General features: G+C 48.4%; 1 protein-coding gene across 1 annotated transcript in view; it reads left to right on the top strand.

Annotated features, from left to right (window-relative positions):
- Positions 1 to 21,348: 21,348 nt before the first annotated feature.
- The window catches only part of EIF2B5 (eukaryotic translation initiation factor 2B subunit epsilon), a 76,355-nt gene continuing 71,580 nt past the window's right edge, over positions 21,349 to 26,123 (top strand). The window contains exons 1-4 of the mRNA XM_075338483.1: positions 21,349 to 21,551; positions 23,509 to 23,633; positions 23,836 to 24,021; positions 24,098 to 24,275. Of these exons, the coding sequence (XP_075194598.1) occupies positions 21,429 to 21,551; positions 23,509 to 23,633; positions 23,836 to 24,021; positions 24,098 to 24,275 (612 nt within the window). The 5' untranslated portion in view covers positions 21,349 to 21,428. The remainder of the gene's footprint in view (positions 21,552 to 23,508; positions 23,634 to 23,835; positions 24,022 to 24,097; positions 24,276 to 26,123) is intronic.

Raw genomic sequence — 26,123 nt, 5'->3', positions numbered from 1 at the left:
CAAAAGGATTTTATAGGTTATTTGTGACTAGACCCAGATTTAAATTCAATCTCAATTACTTAAAGGGAATCTGTCAGCAGGTTTTTGCTGCCTCATCCGAGAACAGCATGATGTGGGCAAAGAAATTCTAAATCCAACGATGTATCACTTAGATTACTGGGTGCAGCCATTTTGACACTATCAAAGCTTTTAGATTTGGCAAAGCAGCAAAGCTCAGAGAGGTGCCCCTGGCCACCCCAGGCTCTCTATACAGATTGTACATTGACAGTGAGGTGTCAATCAGAGAAAAGTGGCAGACTGCCATAGGTATGACATTGTAGTCCAGCAATGTTAATCACTAGGTGATAAAGCCTTTAGTTTAAATAAACAAAAGCACACAGCCTGATAAGAGAGGCATAGTTGATTTTTGTTTTTTAACCCCTACAACATGCCGTCCTCAGGTTACAAAGCAAAAACCTACTGACAGATTCACTTTAAACCCAAGTAACTGAGCTAAAACTGAGCTCCAAATAGAGTAAAGGGGGCTTTACACGCTACGATATCGCTAATGCAAATTCGTTGGGGGTCACGGAATTTGTGACGCACATCCGGCCGCATTAGCGATGCCATTGCGTGTGACACCTATGAGCGATTTTGCATTGTCGCAAAAACGTGCAAAATCGCTCATCGGTGACATGGGGGTCCATTCTCAAATATCGTTACTGCAGCAGTAACGAAGTTGTTCCTCGTTCCTGCGGCAGCACACATCGCTCCGTGTGACACCACAGGAACGAGGAACCTCTCCTTACCTGCCTCCCGGCCACAATGCGAAGGAAGGAGGTGGGCGGGATGTTACGTCCCGCTCATCTCCGCCCCTCCGCTTCTATTGGGCGGTGGTTCAGTGACGCTGCTGTGAAGTTGCTGTGTGTCTGAACGAACCGCCCCCTTAGAAAGGAGGCGGTTTGCCGGTCACAGCGACGTCGCCGGGCAGGTAAGTATGTGTGACAGGTCTGGGCGATGTTGTGCGGCACGGGCAGCGATTTGCCAATGTCGCACAACAGATGGGGGTGGGTACCCACGCTAGCGATATCGGTACCGATATCGCAGTGTGTAAAGCGGCCTTTACTCCTACTGCTGGACTTTGTGGGCCTTGTTGTATTAGGTATATCAGAGCCTGGGTCACTTGAAGTGAGAGAAACCTCTAATTTACTAACGTATGAAAAAACTTTACACATAAAAAAATAAAGTTTCTAGAATATTACTTTGTATTTGAGCTTTTTACATGTGAAGAAATAATGAAAAAATACAGAGGTGCTTCCTTGTGTGAGTTAGAAGGAACTGAATGATGGAGAGGCTCACCTGGGTAAGGTTGTGCACTTTCAGGTACAACTCTTGTGAAAGCTATGAGGAGACTGCAGCACACATTCGATCCCAGACAAGGGATAATTGATCCAACGGAAGAGAAGACAATTTGGCAATGGAGAGGTGCTGTCCCACATAGGATAAAAGAAAGATATTGACAAGCAGCATATTTCAAGAGGCCGGATGAATAGAGTGGACCACTCTTGAAACATGTCACTTGTCAAAAAAGTCTTTCTCCCCTTCTTGGGGAAGCGCCTCTCCATTGCCAAATTTTCTTCTTCTACTTCATATGAAGAAACAAAGTACAGATTCATAAGAATATGCTTACCTGTACTTACAGCACATTGAATGATAAAATATATTTTTCTGCAGCGCATATGATGGAAAACACATATGATTGTCATTAGCTTGCACGCACAACACATGCAATGTATACTTTAGGGACTGCTAATGAGAAACAGCACAGCTGTACCTTTACTTGGCGTGAGCTCAGGGACAACCTTACAGTGACTTTGATATAGCGTGATACATTGTGAAAATTGATTCATTATCACATTTTTCTAGAAGAGCTTAAAAAATAGCCGTCGTTTTAATTTGTACACATGAAAATAAACAACTTTGTAATATTTCTTATTAGAGTAATCTGCCTCTTTCACCTTCTGCTTTGATCGTTCACTCTCAATTCATGGGTAAAATCTGTATACAGGCAGAATTTCCCATTACTGAGATAGGAGATGACAGCTTGTGCTTTTAAACATCTATGGAGAGGGGAGAGGTAGGAGAAGATAGAGGCCGACACTGATATCTCGCTGCAAGGCCTCCTGAAATGCTAGTTACAGTTCTCCATAAAACTTTATGAACACAAATTGTTATCGTATATCTCAGTAATGAGGAAATCTGTATTCACTGAAGACAGATTTTACCCATGGAATCAGAATATAATACAAAGTTTTGTATCTTCAGGTCAAACAAGAGCTATACACATTAGACAAATATCGGGCAAACCCACCAATATCGATGAGCTCAGCCTACAACCTTATGGGTGTGGGGGTCACAGAAAACTCATGGGTGTGAAGGTGTTGATTGGCATGTCTGATCTTGGAAGGCCTTTGTTCTCGTGGAGATAATCTGCCAGCAGAGCTGTGTGATGGGGGCTTCCTCATAGAGAACACAAGAGCGCTCGGCCAAATAATGGCTCCAGTTTATTGGAGAGACAGCCAAGATGGCTGCTGGATGAACAGTGGATCTGAGTAGCGTTCTGCTGACAGCCATCTAATATGTATGGCCGGCTTTAATCTCAAACACAATAAATGAGAGATCAAGAAACACAATTACCCAAATTTATAATAAACACATAATATATAAATATATTTGCTATGGGAGTCCCAAATACAGCAAGCAGGTTTAACTGTCTTTGTAGCTGCTATGGCAGGGAATGGAGGGCTGCACATGTGCGGCCACCACTGCTGTCACTACAGTCATCCCCCTGTTGGAAGTAGGGATCAAGAGACATCTGGATTTGGGCAGCCCAAATCCCATCAAAGACAACATCTGCAGTGGTTTTATGTTTACGTTATGTTTCTGTAGGTTTTCTCCCATTTTCCAAAGAAATACTGATAGGGTATTTAGGTTGATAGACCCAAGGCCGTAACGTCTGAAAAGCGCCATGGAATATGTTGGATAACGGCAAGTATATAAATTAATAAATAAGTGCAGGGACCAGCATGTATTAAATAAAACAATATTGTGCACTATATATTTATCTACCGATTACCAAGAAATGGAATAACGTAGCCTACTAATAAGATGATTCACAGTACACATTTATGGCAGATCATGCACAATATCATTTTTTTTTTTATCTTCCCAACAGCACAAAAGAAATAGCATTGTATAGCACAAAGTATCTGAGCTAGTAGCACCCATACCACAGTGCAGCACACACCGGTCCATGGGTTTGGACAGGCACTGTAACTCTGCTCTACTGACGTAAGCGGGCTAAGTATGCCACTTACAGCCTGTAGTAGAAAAACTGGAAGACAAGAATCACAAACATGGGGTCTTATCAGGTGGTACCTAAGGGGTAACCAACTAGGGGTGCTCACCTTGCTCACCTTGTATAGTTGAGTCCCAAGTGATGGTAGTGCGTAAGATGGCCGTTGATACAACCTGTAGACAGATGTGGCACTGTTTTTGGAAAACAGCAGGTATGTTTTTCTTTACAACTCATTTACATGTTCATAAATGGATTCCACATCAAAAATCCAGAAGCAATAGGACAAAAACAACATAAGTCAGAGATCATGTAGTACTCATTTTGTGAAAAATAGACCACTACCATATAGAAAGGGTACTTATTAGAAAAAAAAACAAATCAAAAATAATACCCATAAAATCAATTTTATTAGTAATAATATTTAAAAAGTCAGAAAAGACATTTGGCCAAACAAACACACAGTGTGTGTGTAGTGCGGAGGATACACACTTGGTGAAGAGATATAGGAAGATAGTGGAAGGGCCTAGGTGAAAATATTAAAGGATATTTTAGTTTAGTGGTGCCCCCATTCCACGTCGGCTCACCCTCTTTGTTCCTAACTACCTCAAAACGTCCACCACCAATTGGTGGTGGACGTTTTGAGGTAGTTAGGAACAGAGAGGGTGAGCCGACGTGGAATGGGGGCACCACTAAACTAGGGTGCTTAAAGCCCCATTGCAAGGCAGGATCGAGAGGCGGGATAGACAGCACTCCTGGTATCCAACCTAAAATATCCTTTAATATATTGACCTAGGCCCCTCCACTATCTTCCTATACCTCTTCACCAAGTGTGTATCCTCCGCACTACACACACTGTGTGTTTGTTTGGCCGAATGTCTTTTCTGACTTTTTAAATATTAGTACTCATTTTGTGCTCAGTTTTACAGGGAGTCACCCTGTTTCCTAGTTCCATCACCAAGCCACCCTGTTTCTGGGGTCTCGAAGGTCAATGCTCACAGTGCAGTAAAAGACACATCCCTATATACCAAGCACTCTGGTGGTGACACAGTGCAATTGTGCCAGTTGGTACAAGGCGGAACATTTCTCCTTATTTGCAGGTTGCAGGTCCGGATAACACCAAAGTCGTGGAAATCTCCATTCAATAGCAAAAATCTATGTGAACATGTACAGGACATGGGCAATATTCTGTTGTGGTCATTGATCGGAAAGTGTCCATGGTGAGGGTTCCTAGTTTTCAATAAACCTTTGTGGATTGTGTTGTACTATTAATTGACTCCCATACTGCATAATGTCATGCTGAATTATTGTGCATTTGTACAAAAAGGAGTGAGACCACCCTGTTTGGCCTTAGTTGTAAAACTACAGTTTCCAGAATGTGTTGCCTAAAGTAAACAGGACATGATGTCATTTGTAGTTTTACAACGGAAGCATAAGACAGTAGCTTTGCTGGGCTGAACCTAAAGCACCCCAATTAATGAATATAACCAGAGTTAAGCAAAAAGATTTGCAGGAGCCTGGTACAGTGGCCAGTTGGATCTGAACACTGCAAACTTTCTACCTGGCAGCAAGGTGGGCGCTTCTTTTGATTAGAAGGTATCTGCAACATCTTGCTTTGTATTGTGCCATAAGATCTGACCAGAAGATTCGCATCGGATGCTGGCAGGCAGTAGGAAGCTCACACTGTTCTGGTCAGATGGCTACTGGCTCAGGGTCTTGTGGATGAATCTTTATCCTGAACTCTAGATATGACCCCCCCTCAACTTGTTTTGCACACTAATTAGAGCCCCTCAGTCTGATACAGCGCTGCACAATCAGCTGTACCCTCACCTACTGTATCCTCATCTACTGTATCCTCACCTATCCATTGTAGACTGTGAGCCCTCGCGGGCAGGGACCTCTATCCTCCTGTACCTGTCTGTGTCTTGTATTGTTTATGATTATTGTACTTGTCCCTATTATGTATACCCCTTTCACATGTAAAGCGCCATGGAATTGATGGCGCTATAATAATAAATAATAATAAATAATAATAAATAATAATAATAATAAAAATTCACTTCCATGCACATTATTTACATCCAGACAATGCAATAACTGCAAATGGCTAATTGGTAGGGATGCTAAGTGTCTGACCCTCACTACTCTGATATTGATGATCTATATCCAAAGGAGAAGTAATCATTATTGAAATATTGGAAAACCCCTGCTAGCTAAACCCTACTGATATCTGCAGTGAGGGGACAATAGGGAGACCCCCATACATGTTCAGATCATTGACTGATCACCAAGTTCAGGTGACTTTTCTCTATACATACCCCCTAATATCTGGGAGCCTCCCGTAAAAAAAAGGTGAAGCTTCCTGGACTTCTGTAAAACTAGGTTAGTCTTTAGGATTAATGGTTACAACATTGGTTGTTGTGTGCATATTCAGGGATGGTTCCTCCATCCCTGAATCACTGATGATTTCATGTCAACAGCCTACAGTGCCTTGCGAAAGTATTCGGCCCCCTTGAATTTTTCAACCTTTTCCCACATTTCAGGCTTCAAACATAAAGATAAAAATGTTAATGTTATGGCGAAGAATCAACAAGTGGGACACAATTGTGAATGAAATTTATTGCTTATTTTAAACTTTTGTAAAAAAGAATAAACTGAAAATTAGGGCGTGCAATATTATTCGGCCACTTTACTTTTAGTGCAGCAAACTCACTCCAGTTCATTGAGGATCTCTGAATGATCCATTGTTGTCCTTAATGACTGATGATGATAAATATAATCCACCTGTGTGATAGTCTCAGTGTTCTGTTTAAAGCACAGAGAGCATCATGATGACCAAGGAACACAACAGGTAGGTCCGTGATACTGTTGTGGAGACGTTTAAAGCCAGATTTGGTTACAAAAAGATTTCCAAAACTTTAAACATCCAAAGAAGCACTGTGCAAGCGATCATATTGAAATGGAAGGAGGATCATACCACTGCAAATCTACCAAGACCCGGCCGTCCATCCAAACTTTCATCTCAAACAAGGAGAAGACTGATCAGAGATGCAGCCAAGATGCCCATGATCACTCTGGATGAACTGCAGAGATTTACAGCTGATATGGGAGAGTCTGTCCATAGGACAACAATCAGTCATACACTGCACAAATCTGGCCTTTATAGAAGAGTGTCAAGAAGAAACCCATTTCTCAAAGATATCTATAAAAAGTGTTGTTTAAAGTTTGCCACAAGACACCTGGGAGACACACCAAACATGTGGAAGAAGGTGCTCTGGTCAGATGAAACCAAAATCGAACTATTTGGGCACAATGCCAATCGATATGTTTGGCATAAAAGCAACACAGCTCATCACCCTGAACACACCATCCCCACTGTCAAACATGGTGGTGGCAGCATCATGGTTTGGATCTGCTTTTCTTCAGAAGGGGCAGGCAAGATGGCTAAAATTGATGAGAAGATGGATGGAGCCAAATACAGGATCATTGTTCAACTTCACAATTGAGTCCCACTTGTTGTTGATTCTTCACCATAAAATTTAAATATTTTTATCTTTATGTTTGAAGAAATGTGAGAAAAGGTTGAAAAATTCAAAGTGGCTGAATACTTTCGCAAGGCACTGTAGCTAAAGAGGCCTGGCTGGTACTACTATACCCTGATACAGAGGCCACCGTGACTGCCCACTGAAAGGGGAATGTTGTGACTACTATTAAATAGTGATCCATCCCTGACAGTGTCGGACTGGGCTCACAGGGACACACCACTTTGGCAGCCCACTACTCCGTTACATGCAAATATTACATTACCGTCATTCAGAACTTTACTCTTAATTTTCTGAAGCAAGGTAGCATACAATGAGTACCATAAGGGCTAATATTTAAGGAGATAAATTTGGCAAGTAAGTACAAAATGGCCTTCTACCTTCTCAGATTACTGGCACCAATGCTCTATAAGTTTAGTGCACAGTGTTACTTGTACAACTCTCTTCTGCCATCTGCCTTCTGCTACTGGAACTACAAGCGCTAATATCAGCTCTCATTCCTTTTACACTATATCTTTGTAGTACACGGCAATGATAAATTTCAGATTCATTTGTTTTATGAATAGAAGGGGAATATAAACACATACCAAATCAATTCAATTAGCTGGGAATCTATTCTGATCTATAAACTACATGTCCAATTTTCATCCCTAAAAAACAGATGATTGTCATCAGTGGCGTAACTAGAGTTTGATGGGCCCTGGTGCAAAATTTGGACCGGGGCCCCCCTCCATGTACACCGACACTTAGGGTACAGGATAATGATGCTGACACTTGGCTTTTACCCACAGCACCCAGCTTTCCCATGATCTGATATCCATCTTGTCCTCGGCACCCAGCTTTCCTATGTTCTGATATCCATCTTGTCCTCGGCACCCAGCTTTCCTATGTTCTGATATCCATCTTGTCCTTGGCACCCAGCTTTCCCATGCTCTGTCATACATCTTTACCTCAGCACCCAGCTTTCCCATATCAGAGCATGGGAAATCTGGGTGCTGAGAGATGTATAGTAGAGCATGGGAAAGCTGGGTGCTGAGAGATGTATAGCAGAGCATGGGAAAGCTGGGTGCTGAGAGATGTATAGCAGAGCATGGGAAAGCTGGGTGCTGAGAGATGTATAGCAGAGCATGGGAAAGCTGGGTGCTGAGAGATGTATAGCAGAGCATGGGAAAGCTGGGTGCTGAGGGAAAAAGCCTTTTTCCCTCAGCACAAAACATTCCCATCCCATGCTTGTATCTTTGTCCCCCTTCGTATATAGTTCTCCAAATACTATAATGGCCCCCACATAGCCTTCCATATAGTATAAAGGGTCCCACATAACCCTTCATATATTAGAATGCAGCTCCATAGCCCTTCATGTATTATAATGTATTTCTCATAGTTCTCCATATTTTATACTGCACCACATAGTCCTCCATGTTTTATAATGCACCCCCATAGTCCATGTGTAAGGTAGCCTCCATAGTCCTCCATATATTATAATGTAGCCCCCATAGTCCTATATGTATTATAATGCAGCCCCATGAATCATCATATTGTATTATGCAGCCCCATACTCCTCCATGTATAATGCACCCCTATAGTCCATGTATAAGGTGTCCTTCATGATTATTATGCAGTCCCATAGACCTCCATGTATCATGCAGCCAGCACCCCCAGGCCTCCATGTATCATGCAGCCAGTCCCACCAGGGCCTCCATGTGTCATGCAGCCAGCCCCCCCCAGGGCCTCTATGTGTCATGCAGCCAGCCCCCCCAGGGCCTCTATGTGTCATGCAGCCTGCCAGCCAGCCCCACCAGGGCCTCCATGTGTCATGCAGCCAGCTTCCCCGTGGCCTATATGTGTCATGCAGCCAGCTTCCCCATGGCCTATATGTGTCATGCAGCCAGCTTCCCCAGGACCTCCATGTTTCATGCAGCCAGCCCCCCCAGGCCTCCATGTGTCATGCAGCCAGCCCCCCCAGGGCCTCGAAGTGTCATGCAGCCAGCCCCCCCAGAGCCTCGATGTGTCATGCAGCCTGCCAGCCAGCCCCACCAGGGCCTCCATGTGTCATGCAGCCAGCTTCCCCTGGGCCTATATGTGTCATGCAGCCAGCTTCCCCTGGCCCTATATGTGTCATGCAGCCAGCCCCCCCAGGTGTCATGCAGCCAGCTTCCCCTGGGCCTATATGTGTCATGCAGCCAGCTTCCCCTAGGCCTATATGTGTCATGCAGCCAGCTTCCCCTGGGCCTATATGTGTAATGCAGCCAGCTTCCCCTGGGCCTATATGTGTAATGCAGCCAGCTTCCCCTGGGCCTATATGTGTCATGCAGCCAGCCCCCCCAGGTGTCATGCAGCCAGCTTCTCCTGGGCCTATGTGTCATGCAGCCAGCTTCCCCAGGACCTCCATGTGTCATGCAGCCAGCCCCCCCAGGCCTCCATGTGTCATGCAGCCAGCCCCCCCCAGGGCCTCGATGTGTCATGCAGCCAGCCCCCCCAGAGCCTCGATGTGTCATGCAGCCTGCCAGCCAGCTCAACCAGGGCCTCCATGTGTCATGCAGCCAGCTTCCCCTAAGCCTATATGTGTCATGCAGCCAGCTTCCCCTGGGCCTATATGTGTCATGCAGCCAGCTCCCCCAGGTGTCATGCAGCCAGCTTCCCCTGGGCCTATATGTGTCATGCAGCCAGCTTCCCCTGGGCCTATATGTGTAATGCAGCCAGCTTCCCCTGGGCCTATATGTGTCATGCAGCCAGCTTCCCCTGGGCCTATATATGTCATGCAGCCAGCCCCCCCAGGTGTCATGCAGCCAGCTTCCCCTGGGCCTATATGTGTCATGCAGCCAGCTTCCCCATGGCCTATATGTGTCATGCAGCCAGCTTCCCCTGGGCCTATATGTGTAATGCAGCCAGCTTCCCCTGGGCCTATATGTGTAATGCAGCCAGCTTCCCCTGGGCCTACATGTGTCATGCAGCCAGCCCCCCCAGGACTTCCATGTGTCATGCAGCCAGCCCCCTCAGGCCTCCATGTGTCATGCAGCCAGCCCCTCCAGGGCCTCTACATGTCATGCAGCCAGCCCCCCCAGGGCCTCTACGTGTCATGCAGTCAGCCCCCCCAGTGTCTCTACGTGTCATGCAGCCAGTCCCGCCAGGGCCTCCATGTGTCATGCAGCCAGCAAAATAAAAAAACAAGTACCTCTCTTCTCCTTCCAACCCCTGCGACCGCGGTAGTTACGCCCTTGCCCCCACATGTCACACACCCTGCTCCCCATACAGCCTGCACCCCCCCCCCCTATCACACACACTACACCCCCATATGTCTCACACCCTGCCCCACATATCTCACCCTGCCTGGACCCCAACTTACTCCTCTCAAACACTCTGCCCCCCTTCACATGCTTCTGTCACAGTCTGCAGCCCTCATATCCCACTCACCCTGCAGCCCCCCTCACCCTCATGTTCCCTCTTTTCTCATTACCAGTCATGTGTCCAAAGTACCTTCTCCTGCTTTCTGCCAGGCAACCTGTGTCTCCTCCCACACAGTCACATAGGCATGACATCATCGTAGGTCCTGATAGGGATGGATTCCATCTGCCGTGCAGGTCAGGAGCACTTCTGCTCTGCTGCATGTCAGGAACGCCTGGTGGGCCTCTCCAGATCAGGGGCCCCTCTGCCCCCTGCTGACACCGGGCCCCCCTGACTCACAGGCCAGCCCCCTAACAGTCGCGCAGTCGGCCACTACACAGCGGCACTACACATAGGGGCCCGGCAGACGGCTCTGCAGAGTGGCTGCCGGGCCCCTTTAACCCTGCGGGCCCAGTCGCAGTGGCGACCTCTGCAACCGCGGTCGTTACGCCCCTGATTGTCATCTACAGTATACTCTAATGCTATACCACACATACAGTACAGACCAAACGTTTGGAGACACCTTCTCATTCAAAGAGTTTTCTTTATTTTCATGACACTGAAAATTGTATATTCACATTGAAGGCATCAAAACTCTGAATTAACACATGTGGAATGAAATACTTAGAAAAGTGTGAAACAATTGAAAATATGTCTTATATTCTAGGTTCTTCAAAGTAGCCACCTTTTGCTGTCATTACTTCTTTGCACACTCTTGGCATTCTCTTGATGAGCCTCAAGAGGTAGTCACCGGAAATGGTCTTCCAACAGTCTTGAAGGAGTTCCCAGAGATGCTTAGCACTTGTTGGCCCTTTGGCCTTCACTCTGCGGTCCAGCTCACCCCAAACATCTCGATTGGGTTCAGGTCTGGGGACTGTGGAGGCCAGGTCATCTGGCATAGCACCCCATCACTCTCCTTCTTAGTCAAATAGCCATTGCACAGCCTGGAGGTGTGTTTGGGGTCATTGTCCTGTTGAAAAATAAATGATGGTCCAACTAAACGCAAACCGGATGGAATAGCATGCCGCTGCAAGATGCTGTGGTACCCATGCTGGTTCAGTATGCCTTCAATTTTGAATAAATCCCCAACAATGTCACCAGCAAAGCACCTCCACACCATCACACCTCCTCCTCCATGCTTCACGGTGGGAACCAGGCATGTGGAGTCCATCTGTTCACCTTTTCTACAAAGACACGGTGGTTGGATCCAAAGATCTCAAATTTGGACTCATCAGACCAAAGCACAGATTTCCTCTGGTCTAATGTACATTCCTTGAGTTCTTTAGCCCAAACAAGTCTCTTCAGCTTGTTGCCTGTCCTTGGCAGTGGTTTCCTAGCAGCTATTTTACCATGAAGGCCTGCTGCACAAAGTCTCCTCTTAACAGTTGTTCTAGAGATGAGAAGGTGTGTCCAAAGTTTTGTTCTGTACTGTATGTCCGTATTTTACATCTGGATACCATCCGTTTATTTTTATACATCTACACTTTGTACAAGACCTATTATAGTTTCCTATGATAATAACAGCAATTTAGCCGTGAAAATCGGATGTAACACAAGTCGGGATCCAATTTTCTTTCGCGCACCCATAGACATGAACGGACAGTCACACCTGAAATATGGGAGAAACTAGTGCGTGTGAAAAAGCTGCCGTCTGGACAGCGCTATTGATTTACTTTTACAAGTGTCAGGGTGGCAAACTTGACTTTTTATATTTTCTGGACAGGTTACTAAAAAATCACTGACAGACAATATTTTTTATTGACACATAGGAAAAGAATAATAAATCATTATGATTATGAGTGATCCAGGTCTACAGCTCAGCTGCACACATCTGTATAAGTTTCCTCAGCGTCAAAAAAATCATGGACGCTTTAAATTTTTTATGGACAGGGCAAAAAAGTGCCCTATTTTTATGGACTGCCCTGGAACCTCTGGACGGTCAGCGTGCTGTCTTATTTTAGCACAGAAAGCACCCCTCAGTATGCTACACTCATCTGAACAAGCCCTTAAGGCTGCAGTCAGACGGCCGTGTGACACGGACGAGGATCGCATCACAGTATTCAGACTGGTCGGCAGCCCCAGACCCGAGTGTGACAGCTCCATAGAAATACATATGGACAGCCGGGGCACTATGATGTGATCATAGTCAATATGATACAGTCATCTGAACGAGCCCTTAAAGGGAACCTGTCACCAGTTTTTTCACTATTAAACTAAAAGTATCACCTTCTGTAGTTCCTGGGCTGCATTCTATGAAGGTGCACCTCGGCCCTGACTCTCCTTCCAGACCCCAAAAATAACTTTAGAAAAGCTGACCGCCACGTATGCTAATTACCTGTGTGGCTCAGATGGGCGGGCTCTTTTTCTGCTCCTGACGTTGTTCGCCGTTCTCCTTTCTTGATTGACGTGGATGATGCCTCCATCATCATCCTCGTTGCTCTTTCAAATCTCTCGCCTGGGCAGTCATGTCCGTTCGCGCAGGCGCAGTTCGCTCTGCCATATCGCGGACAGAGCATAAAACATAGCTCCACTCGCGTGCGCTGGTGAGCTAAATACGCTGGCACGAGGATTAGGTCCGGTACGAGGATGACGCAGTGACGCCATGCACAGCTCCGAACATAATCTCACGCCTGCGCAAATAGCTCACCAGCGCGCGAGGGCAGCTATGTTTTCTGCTCTGCCCACAATATGGCAGAGCGAACTGCTCCTGCGCGAGCGGACATGACTGCACAAGTGCGAGATTTGAAAGAGCAACGTGGATGACGACGGAAGTGTCATCTACATCAATCAAGAAAGGAGGACGACGAACAGCGGCAGGAGGGGGGGACAGGAACAGAAAAAGAGCACACCCATCTGAGCCACACAGGTCATTAGAATACGTGGCAATCAGCTTTTATAAAGTTATTTTTGGGGTCTGGAAGGGGAGTCAGGGCCGAGGTGCACCTTCATAGAATGCAGCCCAGGAGCTGCAGAAGGTGATACTTTTAGTTTAATAGTGAAAAAGAAGGGAATTTTGTTTACTTACCGTAAATTCCTTTTCTTCTAGCTCCAATTGGGAGACCCAGACAGTGGGTGTATAGCTACTGCCTCTGGAGGCCGCACAAAGAACTACACTTAAAAGTGTAAGGCCCCTCCCCTTCTGGCTATACACCCTCCCGTAGGAGTACGGATTCCTCAGTTTTAGTACCAAAGCAAGAAGGAGGAAAGCCAATAACAGTTTCAAAAACAAATTCAATCCGATAACAAGATCGGAGAACTTAAGAAACAACATGAACAACATGTGCACCCGAAAAACGAAACCCTAAGAACAAATAGGGCGGGTGCTGGGTCTCCCAATTGGAGCTAGAAGAAAAGGAATTTACGGTAAGTAAACAAAATTCCCTTCTTCTTTTTCGCTCCTAATTGGGAGACCCAGACAGTGGGACGTCCAAAAGCAGTCCCTGGGTGGGTAAAAAGATACCACATGAACGGGCTGTCAGACAGCCTCTTCCTACAGGTGGGCCACCGCCGCCTGAAGGACCTGTCTACCTAGGCTGGCATCTGCCGAAGCGTAGGTATGCACTTGATAGTGTTTGGTAAACGTGTGCAGACTCGACCAGGTAGCCGCCTGGCACACTTGCTGAGCCGTAGCCTGATGCCGCAATGCCCAGGACGCACCCACGGCTCTGGTAGAATGGGCCTTCAGTCCAGATGGAATCGGAAGCCCAGCAGAACGGTATGTGTGAAGAATTGGTTCCTTGATCCACCGCGCCAGGGTGGATTTGGAAGCTTGCGATCCCTTATGCTGACCAGCGACTAGGACAAAGAGCGCATCAGAACGGCGTAGAGACGCCGTGCGAGAAATGTAAATCCTGAGTGCTCTCACCAGGTCCAACAGATGTAAACCCTTTTCAAATTGGTGAACTGGATGCGGACACAAAGATGGCAAAGTGATATCCTGATTGAGATGAAAGGAAGAAACCACCTTGGGAGAAAACTCTGGAATTGGACGCAGTACTACCTTGTCTTGGTGAAACACCAGGAAGGGAGATTTGCAAGATAACGCCGCTAGCTCGGACACTCTTCGAAGAGACGTGACCGCCACAAGAAAAACTACCTTTTGTGAAAGCCGAGAAAGGGAAACCTCTTTCAAAGGCTCGAAAGGCGGCTTCTGGAGAGCAATGAGAACCTTGTTCAGATCCCAGGGTTCCAATGGCCGTCTGTAAGGAGGAACGATATGACGAACTCCTTGGAGAAACGTGCGTACTTTAGAAAGCCGTGCCAAGCGCTTCTGAAAGAATACGGATAGCGCGGAGACTTGACCCTTAAGAGAGCTAAGCGACAAACCTTTTTCCAACCCAGACTGCAGGAAGGAAAGAAAAATTGGCAATGCAAATGGCCAGGGAGAAAACCCTTGAGCCAAGCACCACGCTAAGAATATCTTCCACGTCCTGTGATAGATCTTAGCTGAGGATGGTTTTCTAGCCTGTCTCATTGTGGCAACAACTTCATGAGATAAACCTGAGGCCGCTAGGATCCAGGACTCAATGGCCACACAGTCAGGTTCAGGGCCGCAGAATTCAGATGGAAAAACGGCCCTTGAGACAGCAAATCTGGACGGTCTGGTAGTGTCCACGGTTGGCCTACCGTGAGATGCCACAGATCCGGGTACCAAGACCTTCTTGGCCAATCTGGAGCGACGAGTATGGCTCGATGGCAGTCGGACCTGATTTTCCGGAGAACTCTGGGTAACAATGCTAGAGGTGGGAACACATAGGGGAGTCAGAATTGCGACCAATCCTGAACCAAGGCGTCTGCCGCCAGTGCTCGGTGATCGTGAGACCGTGCCATGAAAACTGGGACCTTGTTGTTGTGCCGTGACGCCATCAGATCGACGTCCGGCGTCCCCCAGCGGCAACAGATCTGCTGAAACACGTCCGGGTGAAGGGACCATTCTCCTGCGTCCATGCCCTGGCGACTGAGAAAGTCTGCTTCCCAGTTTTCCACGCCTGGGATGTGAACTGCGGATATGGTGGACGCTCTGCTTTCCACCCACGTCAAAATCCGCTGGACTTCTTGAAAAGCTTGGCGACTGCGTGTTCCCCCTTGGTGGTTGATGTACGCCACCGCCGTGGAATTGTCCGACTGAATCCGAATCTGCTTGCCTTCCAGCCATTGTTGGAAGGCTCGCAGGGCAAGATAGATTGCTCTGATTTCCAGAACATTGATCTGCAGGGTGGACTCTTCCTGAGTCCACGTCCCCTGAGCCCTGTGGTGGAGAAACACCGCTCCCCACCCTGATAGGCTCGCATCCGTCGTGACCACTGCCCAGGACGGGGGAAGGAACGACTTTCCCTGTGACAATGAGGTGGGGAGAAGCCACCAACGCAGAGAGTCCTTGGCAGTCTGAGAGAGGGAGACAGTCCTGTCGAGGGACGTCGATTTCCCATCCCATTGGCGTAGAATGTCCCATTGTAGAGGGCGCAGATGAAACTGCGCGAACGGGACTGCCTCCATTGCTGCTACCATCTTTCCTAGGAAATGCATGAGGCGCCTCAGTGAGTGCGACTGGCTCTGAAGGAGAGATTGCACTCCAGTCAGTAGCGAGCACTGCTTGTCCAGTGGAAGCTTCACTATCGCTGAGAGAGTATGGAACTCCATGCCAAGATAAGTCAGAGATTGGGTCGGGGTTAGATGAGACTTTGGAAAGTTGATAATCCACCCGAAACTCTGGAGAGTGTCTAGTGCCACCTTCAGACTGTGCTGGCATGCCTCTTGAGAGGGTGCCTTTATAAGCAGGTCGTCTAGATACGGGATGACCGAGTGACCCTGCGAGTGCAGAACAGCTACTACTGCTGCCATGACTTTGGTGAAGACCCGGGGGGCTGTTGCCAGACCGAAAGGTAACGCTACGAACTGCAGGTGTTCGTCGTGTATGACGAAGCGTAGGAAACGCTGATGCTCTGGTGCAATCGGCACGTGGAGATACGCATCTTTGATATCTATTGATGCTAGAAAATCTCCTTGAGACATTGAGGCTATGACGGAGCGTAGGGATTCCATCCGGAACCTCCTGACTTTTACGTGTCTGTTGAGCAACTTTAGATCCAGGACGGGTCGATACGATCCGTCCTTTTTTGGGACCACAAACAGATTGGAGTAAAAACCGTGACCTTGTTCCTGAAGAGGGACGGAGGTCACCACTCCTTCCGCCTTTAGAGCGGCCACCGCCTGCAACAGAGCATCGGCTCGGTCTGGTGGTGGAGAAGTTCTGAAGAAACGAGTTGGCGGACGAGAACTGAACTCTGTCCTGTACCCGTGAGACAGAATATCCCTCACCCAACGGTCTTTGACGCGTGACAGCCAAATGTCGCCAAAGTGGGAAAGCCTCCCACCGACCGCGGGTGTGGGAATCGGAGACTGCAAGTCAGGAGGACGCCGTCTTGGCAACGGTTCCTCCGGCTGTCCTTTTTGGGCGTGACTGAGACCTCCAAGAATCTGAGCGTCTCTGGTCTTTTTGAGTCTTTTTTGACGAGGCGAATTGGGACCTGCCCGGTCCTCGAAAGGACCGATAACCAGACTGACCCTTCCTCTGTTGGGGTTTGTTTTGTCTGTGTTGCGGTAAGGATGAGTCCTTACCCTTGGAGTGTTTGATGATTTCATCCAAACGCTCTCCAAACAATCGGTCACGAGAAAAAGGCAAATTGGTTAAGCACTTCTTGGAATGAGAATCTGCTTTCCAATGTCTCAACCACAGGGCCCTACGCAAAACAACGGAGTTGGCTGACGCCACTGCCGTGCGGCTTGTAGCGTCAAGAACAGCATTAATCGCGTACGACGCGAATGCCGCCATTTGCGAGGTCAATGGTGCTACCTGCGGGGCAAATGCACGTGTGACTGAGTCGACTTGCGCAAGCCCGGCTGAGATAGCTTGGAGTGCCCATACGGCCGCAAAAGATGGCGCTAACGACGCTCCAATCGCTTCATAGATGGATTTCAGCCAGAGCTCCATCTGCCTGTCAGTGGCATCTTTAAGTGCCGCTCCATCTTCAACTGCAACCAAGGATCTAGCTGCAAGCCTGGAAATTGGAGGATCCACTTTTGGACACTGGGTCCAACCCTTGACCACCTCAGGGGGAAAAGGATAGCGTGTATCTTTAAGCCGTTTAGAAAAACGCCTTTCAGGATAAGCGTGGGGTTTCTGGATTGCGTCTCTAAAGTCAGCGTGGTCCAGAAAAGTGCTTAATGTACGCTTAGGGTATCTGAAATGGATTCTCTCGTGCTGCGAAGCTGACTCCTCTACAAGAGGAGCTGGTGGGGAAATATTTAACATCTTATTGATGTTAAATATAAGATCATTAACTATGGCGTCGCCATCTGGTGTATCTAGATTGAGAGCGGTCCCAGGATCAGAATCCTGATCAGTTACGTCCGCCTCATCACCCATAGATTCATCTCGCTGGGATCCTGACCATTGAGATGAATGTGAAGGCCCGTCATAGCGAGCCCGCTTAGGCTGCCCGGGGCCATCGTCCGAGTCAGAGTCTTCACCCTGAGGTGTATGTGCCCGTCCCGGAGCTTGGAGGTAATTCAGCTGAGGGGGACCAGGGGGCAATGATTGCACAGTGTCCGTGGCCTGAAGTACAGGCCTAGCTCGCAATGTGTCAAGAATTTGTGACATAGTGAGAGACATTCTGTCAGCAAAAGCTGCAAACTCAGTTCCTGTCACCTGGACAGCATTCACAGGTGGTACACCCTGGGTCACGTCCAGCAGAGGTCCCGACTGTGCAAGCGCCGCAGGGGCCGAGCACTGCACACAATGGGGGTCCGTGGAGCCTGCCGGTAGAAAAGTCCCACATGCGGTGCAGGAAGCATATAATGTCTGTGCCTTGGCACCCTTGCGTTTTACGGACGACATGCTGCTGGCTCTCTGCAATGTGAGAGAGTCTATAGCCAAAGGGCGACCAGCGCTATGCAATACAAAGTATTTGTAGAAACAAAATACTAAGAATACTACTGGCACAAGAGGGGGTGAGCCCTGAGGGCTGCTTACCGCCCGCTGAATAGCGGGTAAGAGGCGCAGAATTCCTTGTCTGGGTCTCCCCGGCTCCCCTCTGCAGCTCAGCGTGTCAGCAGGAATGGCTGGCGGCGTCTGTGGAGAGGGGCGGTCCGTGGGAGTTCCTAAACAAAAGTGCGGGAAACAGTGTCCCCTCTGTGCCGATTGTGAGGGCTGGAGTATGTAAAAACGACTCCAGCCCTCGGCGCTGATGCACTGACCAGCGTCCCGCCCCTCTCCTGACTGGCAGGTCTGGGGGCGGGAACGAACGGAAGCAGGCCGCAAAAGCCGGGGACTCGAGTTATCAGCGCGGCCGCCGTAAAAGCGCGGCCCGCGCTGAAGTCCCCGGCGCACCACAAGTGCCAGCCGCGCCGCAGTCCCAGCGGCCGGCGCGACCGATTCCCAGAAGTGTGCCTGCTTCAGCGAAGCTGAATGAGGCCATGGCACAAGCGCCGCAGCGCTGATGTCCCCGGCGCACTACAACACCCAGCATGCTGCGGTGTGAGCGCCAAATGCACGGGGACACAGAGTACCTTGAGGAAGCAGGGCCATGTCCCTGATGTACTCCGCTCCATCCAGCATCTTCTCCAGGGGCTGTAGATGGAGCACGGTCTCAGTGCCTGGAGACCAGTAAATCCCACTTCACCCAGAGCCCTGTAAAAAGGGATGGGGAAGGAATCAGCATGTGGGCTCCTGCCGCCGTACCCGCAATGGGTACCTCAACCTTACAAACACCTCCGACATACAGTGGGGTGAGAAGGGAGCATGCTGGGAGCCCTGTATGGGCCCTCTTTTCTTCCATCCGACATAGTCAGCAGCTGCTGCTGACTAAAAACAATGGAGCTATGCGTGCGTGTCTGACCTCCTGCGCACAAAGCTAAAACTGAGGAATCCGTACTCCTACGGGAGGGTGTATAGCCAGAAGGGGAGGGGCCTTACACTTTTAAGTGTAGTTCTTTGTGCGGCCTCCAGAGGCAGTAGCTATACACCCACTGTCTGGGTCTCCCAATTAGGAGCGAAAAAGAAAGTTGTGACAGGTTCCCTTTAAGGGTGCAGTCACACAACCGTGTAACACAGACGACGATCGCATCGCAGTGCTTGGACTGGCCGCGGCCTCCAGACCAGAGCATGAGAGCTGCACGAAATACATGCTATCGCAGTCAGGTCAGGAGAGCCGGCAGCCGTCTGACTGCTCCATTAAGGGCTCGTTCAGATGAGTGTATCATACGAAGGATCGCATGCAGTGCCTTGACTGGTCGGTGGCTCTCCTGACCTCAGAGTGACATCGTGTATTTCTATGCAGCTCTCACACTTGGGTCAGGAGGCCGCCAGCAAGTCCAGGCGCTGCGATACTCGTCCATATGATACGCTCATCTGAACGAGCCCTTAAGGGTGCAGTTAGACGGCTGTATAACACAGACCACGATCGCATCGAAGTGCTCGGACTGGCCGTGGCCTCCAGACCAGAGCTTGAGTGCTGCACGAAATACGGTACATGATATCGCAGTCAGGTCAGGAGAGCCGGCAGCCATCTGACTGCTCTATTAAGGGCTCGTTAAGCCCTTAAAGGTGCAGTCAGAGGCCGTATAATACGGACAAGGATCGCATAACAGTGCGTAGACTAGCCGGTAGTCTCCTGACCTGAGTGATAGCATGTATTTGTATGTAGCTCTCACACTTGAGGCAGGAGGTCGCAGCCATGCCGGGCGCTGCAATGCGATCCTCGTCCGTGTTATAGGGCCGGCTAACTGCGAATTTAAGGGCTCGTTCAGACAAGCGTATCATACGGACGAGGATCACATCACAGTGCCAGGGATTGGCTGGTCGCTGTCCGAACCTGAAAGTGACAGTGTGAATTTCTATGCAGCTCTCACATTCGGGTCAGAAGGCCGCGGACAGTCCGGGCGCTGCGATGCGATCCTCGTCCGTGTTATACGGCCGCTAACTGCGACTTTAAGGGCTCGTTCAGACAAGTGTATCATACGGACGAGGATCACATCACAGTGCCAGGGATTGGCTGGTCGCTGTCCGGACCTGAAAGTGACAGTGTGAATTTCTATGCAGTTCTCACATTCGGGTCAGAAGGCCGCGGACAGTCCGGGCGCTGCGATGCGATCCTCATCCGTGTTATACGGCCGGCTAACTGCGACTTTAAGGGCTCGTTCAGACAAGTGTATCATACGGATGAGGATCACATCACAGTGCCAGGGATTGGCTGGTCGCTGTCCGGACCTGAAAGTGACAGTGTGAATTTCTATGCAGCTCTCACATTCAGGTCAGAAGGCCGCGGACAGTCCGGGCGCTGCGATGCGATCCTCGTCCGTGTTATACGGCCGGCTAACTGCGACTTTAAGGGCTCGTTCAGACAAGCGTATCATACGGATGAGGATCACATCACAGTGCCAGGGATGGGCTGGTCGCTGTCCGGACCAGAGAGTGACTGTGTATATTTCTATCCAGCTCTCACAGCTTGGGTCAGAAGGCCGCGGACAGTCCGGGCGCTGCGATGTGATCTCGTCCGTGTTATACGGCCGTCTACGCCCTATGTTCACTACCTACTACAGCACCCATCATTGTGGCCTTGTGAATCTTTCATTCTGCGCCTTTTCATCTCCAGCCATAGCTTCTTTTACAGTCCACCGCAGCTGTACGAGGCTTCGTTTTTCTGCGTTGCAGGTTGTACTTTATGTAGGAGACATCATTTCTTACCCATAAACTGTATTTAATTTTCATTTATATTCATTTCAATTTTAACAAAATTGCAGAAATCGACATTTCCACTGCTTTTCTATATTTACAGGATACAGCAGCCATCAGAAAGGAGATTTCACTGGCAGAGACGATACCCAATTAGTGCACCCTATTTCCTACCTGTATAGCGACACACATTATTAGCCCCTGTAGTAATAGTAGCAGCTATACAGAGAACACTGTCAGGGCAGACCTCCGCCAGCGGCTGTGTGAGACTGCGGCTGTGCAATACACCATTTTGTTACACCTTTAGGTGTACCAAAATGGCTGACATCAAGCATTATCGTTTTGAACACGTTTGACTTTTCTAGGCCACCGTAGGCGAAGCCGGGCGACACCGAGGACGGTGGCCGAGGAGGAGGCTATTAGTACATGCGTGAATAACATGGCTTCGCGTGTGGGGAAGCGCAGCACCGGGGCAGACGATGAGCTGCCGCCACTCCAGGCCGTGCTGATCGCGGACAGCTTCAACAGGAGGTTCTATCCCGTTACCAAGGATCGGCCCCGGGTGAGAGCCATAAGTGGGGAGAACATATGGGCACGAAGGCTGGCCGGTGACGTGAGCCTGCTGGGCGCCCACACCAGGCTATAGGGCGGCCGCCTGATTATTGCCTTTCTATTGCATCAGTCTCCCACCACATGGATCCTGCCAGGCTGGTTAATCTACAGGCAGACTAGGTGGATTGGTGATGTCTAGGAGTGCTGCTGCATTATCCTCCTATATGGACCGTCGGTCAGAATAAGTTAGTGCCCTTGTCCTTAGGATCAGTGATACTACATGGTGATCGGTGGGGTCTGACCGCTGGGATTGGCAGAATGGAGCAGAAATGCGCATATTTGACCACTGCGGCCCAGAGGGAATGACTGGAGCAGTGTCAGGCATCAGACATGGTGCCCCAATTCATACAGGGGATAAAAGCGGCTCACTCTGCCAATCAGTGCGAATCCTGGAGGTCAGAACTGCAGGATCAGTGAGCCAACGTGCTGATAACTTTTTCCCCAGAAAACCCCCTTTAAGTAGACCTGTCACCCCCAGTATGAGGACCTATGTCTTTTGTCCCCATCATGCTTTCTCTGCGTTTTGTCCTAATGTAATCTGGGATCCATTAAACACAGACCTCATGTAATTGGCGATCCTGTGTGTTTCATGCTGCCCGTGGTTAGGGCACGGAATTCAGCTGACATGTCATTGTAAGGAATGCTGTCACTGTAGATGGCGGTGGTAACCTATAGGCATGGCGCTATGGCGCTTGTGGTTTATACCGCACTATCTGAGCAGTGCTGCGGGGGTTATGACGTCCTGCTAGCATCTACCTCTGTCAAAGATGGCATCAATCGAGAGCGGGTGGGCTGACAGGAGACCGTGACTATTGAGGTACAGCTCATGTATTGTCAGTGGCATGTGCCAGCTAGAAGTGGATTTTTTTTGCCTATTATTCAGGATCTGTGCCCACGGGACTTTGTACCCGCGGATTTATCTGGATTTTCTAGATAAATCCGCAGTCTTAGCAAGCACAGACACTCCCCATGTTATCCTATGGGACATGGGGAGTGCTGTGTCCATGCTGCGGTATGTGCGGCTGCGGAATATGCTGCGGATGTCCCGCAGCTGCACATAATTGTATGTCAGTTATTTATGCGGAAATACCTGCGGAGATCCCGGCCCTCCACTATGGAGATAGAGGCCGGGATTTCCGGAGGTTTACCGCAGCTATGTCGCTATTTCGGGGAGCAGCTGCGGGAAACCTGCGGACGTACCTGCAGATATATCCGCAGGCACAAACTCTCATGGGCACATAGCCTAAAGCTCAGGGCCTGGCTTGTGCAGTATTTCAGAATGGCAATAGATGGGGTCAGCAAAAGAGGTTCCGAGAGTTACATCCTGATGACCAATCAATACCAGATCCAAGGTGGTCCAACAAAGCTTCGGGGGCATTCATACCTTATACTTTTCTCAAGATATGCAATGAATATATAGTATAGGTCAGGGGCGGACACATCATTGGTGCAGCCACACAGGGGTCCAAGAGGTTGGGGGCCATTTCTCCCTGCAGAGCAGGTGGAATTGTGTATTATGATGAGCTCTTGGGCTGCAATGGGCCCGTATGCTGTTCCTGCACAGGGGCCCTTTCCTGTCTGTGTCCGCCAATGCTAAAGGTCAGGTTCCATGAATGAGACCTGCGTCTCCACAGTAGGACATCCTCAGGAGCTGCGGAGAGGAGGCCGGGAATTCTGGCCACATCTCCACTAATAGCGTTGCACATTAGAGTCCCTCTCAGGATACATGCAGGTCACATTAGTGGGATCCGGTGGACGTGTGATAAATGTACGATACAGGAATACCCCATGGTTTTCTTGGTTAGCAGTCGGCACTCTATCTGCTTCTTGAAGTTTTTGCACTGTTGCATATTTTCTGTCCTCAAAATAATGTTTTCTGCATCATAATCCCCTTTCTTATTTTCCAGGCTCTTCTGCCATTGGCGAATGTGGCTTTGATTGATTATACCCTTGAATTTCTCACTGCCACGGGTGTTAAAGAAACATTTGTGTTCTGCTGCTGGATGGCAAATGACATAAAGGAACATCTCAGGTAACAGACGTGGATATGATGGATATGACCATGAACCCTACTAACAATCTTTTCCCTTTTACATCCCATAACTATGATGCAATTCAGCTCAGAAGACCTTGTGCGATGATCTGAAGACATTAATGATGTGCCCTTTAAATATAACTCTCATAAATAACAGTATATATGAAGCTGACTTCTAAAATGATTTATATTCTCACAGAAATTCCAAGTGGTGTCGGCCTACGAGCTCCAATGTAGTGCGTGTGGTGACCTCTGAGCTTTACCGCTCACTTGGAGATGTCCTCCGAGATGTTGATGCCAAATCCCTGGTGCGCTCAGACTTTCTGTTGGTGACGGGGGATGTGGTGTCTAATATAAACGTTGAAGCAGCTTTGGAGGAGCACAGGTCAGCCATTTTTCGTAGGAGTCTTGCGTACGATTTCCTGAGCCTCTGCTAATTTGCCTTCGTATATATTTTTCAGGACTCGACGGAAGCTGGAGAAAAATATTTCAGTGATGACCATGATTCTTAAGGAGTCCTCACCGGTGCACCGAACACGGTGTCAAGAAGATGATGTGATCCTTGCTATGGATAGCAAGACGAAAAGAGTACTGTTGTACCAAAAAAGCCAGGATTTGAAGCGCTACCAGTTTCCTACGGTAGGAGATCAGCCATTGAACCATATCTGCTTGTAAAAACTATAAAACTCTGATAAGCACCTTTATGTTAATCCCTTCCCGACATCGATCATACCTGTATGTCCTATTTTGCACTGTGAACTATAAAATAAACTCTTGACCTGATTTTGATAATTCTGCCTCCTAAAAATCACAGTATGGCTCAGCTCACATTTATCCTGCGCGCTACCTTACGCTCTTATATCAGGCTTTATATGTAAACTCTGAAATGTGTGATTCAGACGGAACATTCCCTCTAATGAGGCAGACACCTTGGACAGTGTCTGGCCTATGATTTGGCTGTGTCCGTCATTTTAAATGTTCATAAAAGCTCAGTTGGCCACAGTTCTGCTCCCGTCTGGAAAGACGGACACTGCCAAACTGAGGTCAGAGTTCAAAGTATCTCTGCCTGCCTCATTATAGCGAAAGGATCTGTCAGGGGGTTTCATCTGAATCGTGTCATTGGGAGATTTAGATGAAAACACCGATGTAAATGCTAAGTGTAGACGCAGGATAAATGTGATCCAAAACGTCATGTAAAATTTTTCCAATAAAAACTTCAACTCATTCCACAAAAAAAAAAGTCTCCACTCAGGTCCATCAGCTGTCAACGGGTATATAGGTGGTTTCCACATTTCTGGTAACACAAAGGCTCTGGAAAAGAGAATTGGATCCCCCCAAACAGAATCCAGCAAAATCTACACTCCCAAATCGAAATGTCTCCCCTCCTTTTTCAGCCCCACAATCTGCCTAAACCACATTTAGCATTCATATTTCTTAGTATGGAAGCCCGCTTAGTTTACAGGATGCGTATCTCCAGAAGCACGAGCTGGGCACCACAATAGCAGATTTGCAATTTTCACTCAGCAACATCCAATGCTGCTTGTTTCTGGAAAACACCCATGGAGTGAAAATAGTCAGTACATCTGTACATAAATTCAGAGGTGTGTAAGTTCCAAAATAGGAACAATTGAGGGATAATTCTGCTTTTCTGACATTTTATCGCTCTGTATAACTATTTTAGGAAAATTTATGTTCCAAGGGTCAAATAGCGCTCCTGCCTTCCCAAGTCTTGTCATGGGCTAAGTAGTATCGTAAGTTACATGTGGGGTATTGCCACGCTCAGCAGAAATTGTGTGACAAATTTTGATGCCATTTTTACCCATGACCTAATGTGAAAATGTAAATTCTTGAGTGAAAACTACATTTTTGTGGTAAAAATGTACCGTATTTTGCAGATTATAAGACTCTCACTTTTTTTCCCCAAAACAATTAGGGGGGAATGGGGATGCATTTTACTTTCCAGGGCCAGCAGTGGAGCGGGGTCACAGAGGGCAAGGTCGCCGCTGAAGGAAGTCTGCAGTGGCATGAGTTGGGCGATGTTGCAGGCTTGAGGCTAGGAGGAGGGGGTGTTGCGGCATGAGGCGGGCACCATGGATCTCCCAGTGGTGGACTCAATAGACTTCGGGTAAATGGTCGCGGAGGTGGCGCACGCGCAGATTGAGATCTTGGCTCGCAGAGATCTCAATCTGGGTTATTTGTATATTTAGAAGAAATTACACAACAAATTGTATAGTCATTTTTTCCCTGTAAAGCCTGCTTTACATGTTATGATTCTGCATAGGATATCGTATGTGATCGTAACCGCCCCCATCGTATGTGCGGCACGTTCAATTTTGTTGAATGTGCCGCACAAACGATTAACCCCCGTCACACGTACGTACCCGTCTATACGACCTTGCTGTGGGCGGAGAACATCCACTTCCTGGTGTGGGAGGGACGTTCGGCGTCACATCGATGTCACGTGGCAGCCGGCCAATAGAAGCGGAG

The sequence above is a fragment of the Anomaloglossus baeobatrachus genome, chromosome 3, assembly GCF_048569485.1.
Source record: "Anomaloglossus baeobatrachus isolate aAnoBae1 chromosome 3, aAnoBae1.hap1, whole genome shotgun sequence".
Lineage (NCBI taxonomy): Eukaryota > Metazoa > Chordata > Amphibia > Anura > Aromobatidae > Anomaloglossus > Anomaloglossus baeobatrachus.
The sequence above is the reverse complement of the archived record's forward strand: the minus strand, read 5'-3'. Positions and strand labels throughout refer to the sequence as shown.